This window comes from Otolemur garnettii, unplaced genomic scaffold (assembly GCF_000181295.1).
Source record: "Otolemur garnettii isolate 467f Iridium unplaced genomic scaffold, OtoGar3 scaffold00159, whole genome shotgun sequence".
NCBI classification, from domain to species: Eukaryota; Metazoa; Chordata; class Mammalia; order Primates; family Galagidae; genus Otolemur; species Otolemur garnettii.
Genome location: NW_003852554.1, coordinates 2,511,723 through 2,520,413, shown reverse-complemented (window position 1 = coordinate 2,520,413; position 8,691 = coordinate 2,511,723). Strand labels below are relative to the sequence as shown.

The window sequence follows — 8,691 nt, the reverse complement described above, 5'->3', positions numbered from 1 at the left end:
AAAAAAAAAAAAAAAAAAAAAGAATAGACAGATGCTTGACCTGGGGAAAAGACTTATCAGTCTCCCCAAATTAAAATGGGCCATCGTGGGAGGTAGGAGGAGTTCTCCATCATGGAAGACGTTTGAGCACCAGCTAAACTACTTGGCAGGGTTGTAAAGAGGACTCAGGCAGCAGGCTGACCTGGGTTTGTTCGCTCTTTACAAAGGCTCTTTCTCTTTCCCCAGGAGTGTCCAGAGGGGTGGGATTCATCCGCTTTGATAAGAGGATCGAAGCAGAAGAAGCCATCAAAGGGCTGAATGGCCAGAAGCCCAGCGGTGCTACGGAACCGATTACTGTGAAGTTTGCCAACAACCCCAGCCAGAAGTCCAGCCAGGCCCTGCTCTCCCAGCTCTACCAGTCCCCCAACCGGCGCTACCCTGGCCCACTTCACCACCAGGCTCAGAGGTTCAGGTAGGCATGCCCAGAGAGGAAGGAGGCTGTTCAGAGCTGGGCGAGGGAAGTGCATGGTTCTGAAGAATGGGGCCAGGAAAAGAGCCTTCGATCCCAGGAATCACTCTGCAGAAACTCCCCCTGAGCCTCAGTTTCCACTCCTGTAAAATGAAACGATTGGACCAGGAGCTCTTCCAGCCCCCTTTTTCCATTTACCACCATGACTGTGTGGTTAAACTTCTGATTCTTTGTTAGAAAAAAAATTATGGCATTTAACCAAACAAGAAGGTTCAGTTTCAACAAGAGTTAATCACAGACAAGTGACCACATTCAGCATATTAAACTTAAGGCTGGACGGTGGCTTTCAATAAAGTCAAAGAATAGACCGGGAGGCAGATCCTTGCCAGAGGCAGTCATTTTTCCTGTCCTCTTTTCCCTAACAGGTAACTCTGTTGGGTTCAGGGAAAGGGAGAATTTCTTTGGTGTTAACTTTACTCTGTTAAGTCAGCAGACTCTGGGAAGATAAGGAGGAAAAATTTGTCCAAGCTTTAATAGTGCTTTGTTGAGGTATCTAAAGTGTAGGAAATTTCTGGTAAAACGGGGCCATTTCTCCTGTCCTGAGACTTTTCTAAAAGGCAGGTTTCTCTCCATGAAGGTACTATGATCTTGACAGGCCTCTATTATGGAAAAGATGAGAATTTGTCTATTTTTTATCTATCTCTAATGAATTCTAAGTCATTACTTTATTCCACCCATGTCCCAACTTCCCTTTAATGAAAGGCTTTTTCTCCTTGTCAGATTTGACATAGGCAAATAGTAGCTACTTCTATCTAGGACAGTATGGTCCATTTGTCCACAATGAGGAGAAAAATCAGCCTTTTTGGTGTCCTCCCGTGCCCCATGAATTTGAAATGGTTAATGATTTCATGAAGAGTGCAAGTCATCTAATTTTTATTTTGTGTGAGAGCACATGCAGTATTTATGTAAAAAGCCTCTCCAGCAGGCTTCTAATGGTGGAAACTATGGTTACTACTGCCCCATGGTGTGACTAGCTTGTCCCTAAATAAGGTACTGAAGAAGATTATAACATAATGGCAGTTTGCTGGGAGGTGTTACCAGGAGGTAAATAGCAAGCTAATTTTAAAAAATCTTAACCCACAAACTCCCCCAGCCTCCTGAAAGTGCGTGTGGTAAGAAGATTTAGTTAATGTAGCTAGGCTAACAGAAAAGGTCTTTTCTGACGCTTATTGTGTGCCCAAGTATTATTAATCTGGAACAGAGATCCTTATTCACAAGTTTAATTATGATGAAAGGTGAACAATTTAAGAAGCCTCCCCTTTTAACAATTTCACACACAATATAAAACAAAATCCACACAAATGTTCTGAGAGCTGGGGGTAGTGGGATTAATTCAGACCTTTGAAAGCAAAGGAGATTCATTAGACACTTACTTTAAACTCCAGCATTGACCGGAACATGAATTACTTGCAGTTGGAGGCAGAAAAGGGGAAACTACCGGTGGATAGACTCCTAAGCAGTGGGGAAAGTTGTTGAAGCTTTTCTTCTTTGAAAATGGAGCATTCTTATTAATAGTTCCATTGAGCGATCTTGCCATCTGTGAGGCATTAACCCAGAGACCCTCCTTCTCTTTGCAGGCTGGACAATTTGCTTAATATGGCCTATGGCGTAAAGAGGTAATTAAAACTCCACAGATTGCCAGATGTCCGTGTTGGCACAGACTGGGGCTAGAATTTTTTTTTTTTTTAATTCACTAACTTTACTTTAAAAAAAAAAAAAAAAGAATCCTTCCTTTTCTTCCACCAGCATGTCAAATTCTTAATTTTAATTTCAGACCTCAGTTGATTTTGTTTCTTTTAGGGCACACAAAATGTATTTGTGTGTTTCACTTTTTCTTTTATTTGCAGGTGGGCTTCTCCTATGGTTCAGGTGCCACAGCTACCAAGCCCTTGACAATCCAGACCTTTGAATGACTCCCCTAAGGAGGGGGCGAGGAAGGCTTTGACTCTTTGCTGGCTGGTTTTGCAAAGGTCCAGAGCAACTGTTTTGAATTAGCAATGCCAAGATTCAGTTAAGAGGGCAAATTCCAACAAATCAGAACATTTTGCTAATCATTGTTGACAATCTTATGACTGTCAGTAGAAAAGTCAGATTTTGGACTACCAGCCTGGCCAAAGCGTAAATAAACGCGTGGATGACATTGTACTCCCGCCCCCACCTCGGCGTGCATTTCAGAGCACATCCTGACAATGAAGCGTATCTGTGTGCACCTCAGCCTGGGCTTTCTTTTGTTACAGGTTTTAACAGTTCTTATAAATCCTCCCTTGGTTATATATGTATGTGTGTTTTTAACTTGATGTTCTTTTCATTGAAAGCCTTTTGTTGTGGGGTTGGGGACTCAGAAAGAGTCAAGGCTTTGGGGGCGTCTGAATGCAGTCACAGGGGTATTCCAGACCCAGTCTGAACTCTGAATCTTGGGAAGTTAGGTGTGTTATGTCACTGTGTCCATGAGATTCCCATATGTGCTTTTGATAAGCTCCACTGCACTGCTAGGGACGTAGCGTCTTCATCATCTTGCTCAGTAGAGCTGCACGCTTTAATTCCCCTCCCTACAGTCAGGGGGAAAAGATGTGATCTTTAATAGTCCACATCACACTCCCTGTACTAGGCAGTTCTTTCAACTGCCAGTGGGCCCTGCATGGTAAGTACCCTGACTCTGGGAAGTAGTACATAGTAGAGAAAGTTACTTGACTGCAGACTTCACTATCAGATAACTGTGAATTAGCTCCACATGTCCATCACTCTGCTTGCCTGTTCCCAGGCACTTTACATGCTTCCCAGCTCTGTCCCATTCCTTCGCTCCTCTCTGACTTTAGTGAGGTAGCACCAAATGTTATGAGAAGAGTGATGCTTGTAACGAGATGAGACCAGGGATGATATGGCTGTGGCACGCTTGCCGACACCTCCTTCACCGCCCCACCCAGAGTAGACATCACTAGTTAATAACAGCAATCCCTTTTCCTATTGAACCCAGACTGGATCTAGAATCCTTCCTACTAAACTCCTCCACATATTCATCACAAACTAGAATTGAGGCTCTGCTTGCAACTTCTTGGCCTGATCTCAGCCTTAAAAATAAATATTTAGCTGTTCTCTACATATAAACTGAAAGAGGCCACTTTATCTGGTTGGAGAACAGAAGGTTGAGAAGACAGTCTTCAGCTGCAGATAGCAAGTAGACTTGGATTTTCCCCTCCAAGTATACGTACCATGGTGTTTTTTTAGTTTTGTCTTGTTATTTGTTTTAAGCAAGAGGAAAGATTGACTTAGTGAATAATAGCAAAAATAACGTCTATCAACTTACGTCTAGCATATCTTCAGAAGCCATTTGATTATCTAAATTCTAGTTACAGAACTCCTCTTTAAAAGGATTTTCAAATCTCCAAGAGTATTTATTTTTAAAAGCACACTAGCTCACATGCTTCACCCAATGCTCTTCCCTAGTTTTTGTTTCCTCTCCTACTCCCATCCCCCTAAAATTAAACCCCAAGCAAATGGTAAGATATTGGTCAGTGTGGAGGGTCAAAATCTCTGTATGAGTTCAGTATGAAACAAAATTTTAACAAATATTGTTTCAGCTATAGTAGACACTAGGAACCTTGTTGTTTCATCAGATACAGCCAATGCTAATCAAACTTGGATTTATTTTATCAGACAGTGAATAGAATCTGAAGGGTCATATTTTTATTTATATTTTACTTTTAGGATTACACAAAAACTAAGACGCTTTCTAAACTTAATACAAAAGCAGATAAAATAGGGCAAGTGCTTTTCTAATGTATAGCAATTCGAGATACATAAACGCACAAACCGCTTGAAGCCTCGCTCTAGTAATTCTTAGAAATGAATTCCAGAAAATGTAGCATCAAGGAGTGATGCATCTTTATTACTATTATTCAGATTTTCTGGGAACCCTTTTGAGTAAATGCTAAATGAGACATGAGCCACCCAGATGTTTAATAACAAGACGTGCCTGTTCATTCTCACATATCTCCATATACTAGTATTCTCAGTAATACTAGTAGATCTTTGACACCACAAGTCAAGGGACTGAAAAGATGGTAGACTTGAGCAGGGCCTCAGAAAAATAAAATTTCCTACGCACTGGCAGCAACCAGAGATGTTTATTTATCCAATCAATAAATATTTCTTGAGTGTTTTCTGTGTACCACTACGTCTGTGAGATTGCCACATATGCTCCACTGAATAAATAAATAGAACCACAGAATAAATGAAGTAGAGCCCCTCTCCCCAAGAGCTCACTATCTCTTGTGTGTATGGGGGCAGGGTAGGGTCAGGGTGGGATACTCTGTGAGCACATACTGTGGTAGAATGATAGAGACTTGCTCTGGGAGTCCTGGGAGTCCCTGGTGTTTTTTAAGAATTGTCCTAGGTCTTTCTCTCAGCGTGTACCTGCCTTAGCCAATCTAGCCATTCCAATAGGAAAAGTACCATAGACATTAGTTTTTACATTTTGGTGTTTAAACCCTGAAGACTCTCCAGCAAACACTCACTCAGCCCTCTGCCCTGTGTCTCTGTCTGTGCATCTGTGTGTTATCCATGGTCAGACTGATGTCTGGACCAGTCCCCCCTTCTGCTTGTCCCCCCAGGTTCTCTCCAATCACCATTGATGGGATGACAAGCCTTGTGGGAATGAACATCCCTGGTCACACAGGAACAGGCTGGTGCATCTTCGTCTACAATCTGTCCCCTGATTCTGACGAGAGTGTCCTCTGGCAGCTCTTCGGCCCCTTTGGAGCAGTGAACAACGTCAAGGTCATCCGTGACTTCAATACCAACAAGTGCAAGGGATTCGGCTTTGTCACCATGACCAACTATGACGAGGCGGCCATGGCCATTGCCAGCCTCAACGGGTACCGCCTGGGAGACAGAGTGTTACAAGTTTCCTTTAAAACCAACAAAGCCCACAAGTCCTGAATTTCCAATTCTTACTTATTAAAATATATATATAAATATATACGAACAAAACACACGCGTGCACACACACACACACAAAAGAGAGAGAAACAAACTTTTCGAGGCTTATATTCAACCATGGACTTTATAAGCCAGTGTTGCCTAAGTATTAAAACATTGGATTATCCTGAGGTGTACCAGGAAAGGATTTTATAACGCTTAGAAAAAAACAAAAAAACAAAAAAAAAACAAAAAAAATACCTTTGATGCATTGAATGTTCTTTCATAGCTGTCGTTGTTGAATATATACATAGATAGCGATGTGCAGGGATTTTTACCCAGCCAGCTAACTTTACTACCTTCCTTGAAGGTGGGTCTTTTTAAGATGACCATTCGCTCATTTGAAGAAGAAAAACAAAAAACAAAAAAAAAAAAATTAAAAAAAAAACAATTTTTACATAGTAATGGGATTCAAAGAAAGGAAAAAAAAGATTTTTCTTTTTTTGTCAAAATGTTGATCCAATCAGATTGGTAAAAAAAAAAAAAATACCCCACACAAATTAAAGAGGAATAATAAAAATTGCAAAAATGAAAAAAAAAAACTTTTGCAAATTTTTTTATTTTTCCTTTTTTCTTTTATATCATGTGAAACTAAAACAGTCTTCTGTTAGGGGACGGGGCGAGGGGGATACCTGATGACATTAACAATTTAATAACATTAACATTGTTGCCAAAGAGGTGGTCTCTTTGCTGAAAATGGGTTTCAAGAAAAATCTATTTTTATAAAATATAAAGAATTTTTACAAGAGAATCTGGATTTGAGAAAAAAATATTTTGACTGGCTAATTTAGGGGAAATTGACAACTTTGTCGCGTTCATACTGCACTGGTAACTTTTTAGAGATCAAGATGTGTGTTTTAAACTGGATTCGTAGACTGTTTTTTGAAGGATGGGCTATAAACAGATGATCTTCATATCTTTTCATAGCATGTAATAATAATTAAAAAAAATTATTAATTACTAGGGGAAAGGAGTGTTCGTTCTACCCAGGGTACCACAGTTCCCCACAGTCAAAACCCAAAAGCAAGGAGATGAGTTGAAAGACAGTTTTTCTTTAAGTCATCAGTATGGGATGTCAGCAGAACAAAAATTTAAAAAGATTAATTTTCCTTTTGATCTAAAACTTCCTTAGTTTGAGCAGTAGGTGCTACAAAATTATTTACATATCTTAGTATCATAGTTAAATGTAATGTGTTTAGAAGAGGAAAACAAAAGATACATTTGCTTTAAATTCATTAAGGAATTTTCAAATTCACTTTGTAGCCCATGCTGATAGAATTGGGCTGTGTTGGTACATTTGAGACACTGTTTATGTTGCTTGAAACACTTATTTATTTAATCGCAGATGTGATGATGCCTATGGCCGAGATCAAATATAGCTAGATTGGCTAGACTACTTATTTGTTTACTTAAACTGTGGGAAGAAGCATATTATTGTGTCATTTTGTTGTGTGTGTATGTGTATATACAATATAAATATATATATATAAAGTTATTTTTTTCTTTGGGTTAATTTATTATAAGTTGTAACACTTGGCTAGTTTCGTTTGTATATGTCTTAAAATGTTTTCTTATGATATTTAAGTGACAGTTAAAGAGGTATCAAGGTAACTTGTGTAGAACTATTGTTTGATATATTGTCATGTTTGTTGTGAATATTTTTTCTTACTGCACAGTAGAAGAATAAAAACAACTGGGTCTTTCTTTTAATGTAATTCAGATTGGGGAAAACAAAACAGAGCTAAGGGAACAAAATGACTGAGGGAGCACTCTCCCATGTCCAGTGCACTGATCATTTTAGTATGTTTGTGCTTTGTACGGTTATATATTTAAAACAAAAACAAAACAAAAAAATACAAGGGTTCATGCTCTTCCCTGGGTAATAGAAACAGTTGCTCGCTATGCATAATCTAGTTGATAGTTAAATTTGCTATTGCTTTTCTTGTCTTGTTATATAAAATCTTTTCAATACAAGTTTAGTCTTAATGGTAATAAAACGTTATGGTTATTTATAACTTGTGCTTATTTTGTGCATTTTTTCCCATGCTGAACCCACTAAGTGCATGTAGACAGGTCTGTTGTTTTCACACTGAAGAGGCAAACGTGTAGTAGTCGTGGTAGTGGTAGACAGGTAACAAATACTAAGGCTGCATCAGAGACTTCTCCTTTCAATTTTTTTTTTTCTGTTTCTCTTTTTCCTCTTTTTGATTTTTGGAAATAATACCGGATTTCAGTTCAGAGAACACTCGTTCAACATTCAGGGAAATCTTTTGACGTCACCTGCTATGAATGAACGCAGTTTGCTGGCAAAGTGTTGATGCATTTGCTAAGCATTAGTGGGAAAGGCATGCCAAAATCTCTTCTCTATAATGTGTTCAATCTTGGGGGGGGGCACAATAAAAAGGAAAAAAAAAAACTTAGGACCAGGCAGTTGTATACTTTAGTTATAATGAATGACTTCATGTTAATCTTGCTAGTTTAGATGATTTCCGAGGGAAAGTATTGTAAATGTTTTTTTTTCATAATCTTGTTGTGTTTGAATTATTTGTATTTTATCTGTCCAGACAATAAATGAAAGTGTGTAGAATGGATTTGAGCTTCCCAAATTTTTAAATGTGTTCATTCAAACCTTTTTTCTGTAGCATCTTCAGATTTCCCCCGCTATTTTTATTGTTAAACCAGGAAAAAAAAAAAAGGTAGAGTAAAATTCTGTTTTGCAATTTACCTCAGTGTCTCAAAGTCACCTCAGTACTGAGAAGTCATGGCTGTGGTTCCACGCTACTAAAAGTGTGGCCCCCCAACTGGCAGTGTCAGCATCCTCAGGGGAGTATGTTGGAAATTCAGAATCTCGGGCTGACTGCAAATCTATATTTAAGCTGATCCCCACATGAATCACTGGTACTTTAAAGTTTGAGGAGCACTGCCCTGGTTGATAAGCTGAAACACACGGCTTTACGTTAGCCTCAGTGTATGTTATGCATTTATAAGAACACTGTGACTTGCTCAGAAGACGGGGAGTCCCCATTTGCCAAGCATCTGTTATATAGCAGACAGGCTATATGGTGTCCTCCCCATTCTCTCACTTTATCCTCTCAGCAGTCTGAGAGGAATAGATGGCATCATTCTCATTTCACAGATGACAACACTGAGGCTCAATGAGATTAGCAACCCGACACAGCCAGCAAGCTTCCAGCTGAGCTGATTTC

The 8,691-nt window shown here is 39.3% G+C and overlaps 1 protein-coding gene across 10 annotated transcripts in view; it reads left to right on the top strand.

The window, feature by feature from the left end:
- Window positions 1-8,091, top strand: part of ELAVL4 (ELAV like RNA binding protein 4) — a 92,106-nt gene extending 84,015 nt beyond the window's left edge. For 6 of the 10 annotated variants that reach the window (XM_003799933.2, XM_003799931.2, XM_003799930.2 and 3 more), the window contains 3 exons: window positions 226-451; window positions 2,086-2,124; window positions 5,119-8,091. In XM_003799933.2, coding sequence (XP_003799981.1) covers window positions 226-451; window positions 2,086-2,124; window positions 5,119-5,446 — 593 coding nt within the window. In that variant the 3' untranslated portion in view covers window positions 5,447-8,091. Of the gene's footprint in view, window positions 1-225; window positions 452-2,085; window positions 2,125-5,076 lie in introns of all 10 variants that reach the window. The other 4 variants (XM_023519153.1, XM_023519152.1, XM_003799934.2 and 1 more) reach the window with 3 other exon arrangements.
- The last annotated feature ends 600 nt before the right edge of the window (window positions 8,092-8,691 follow it).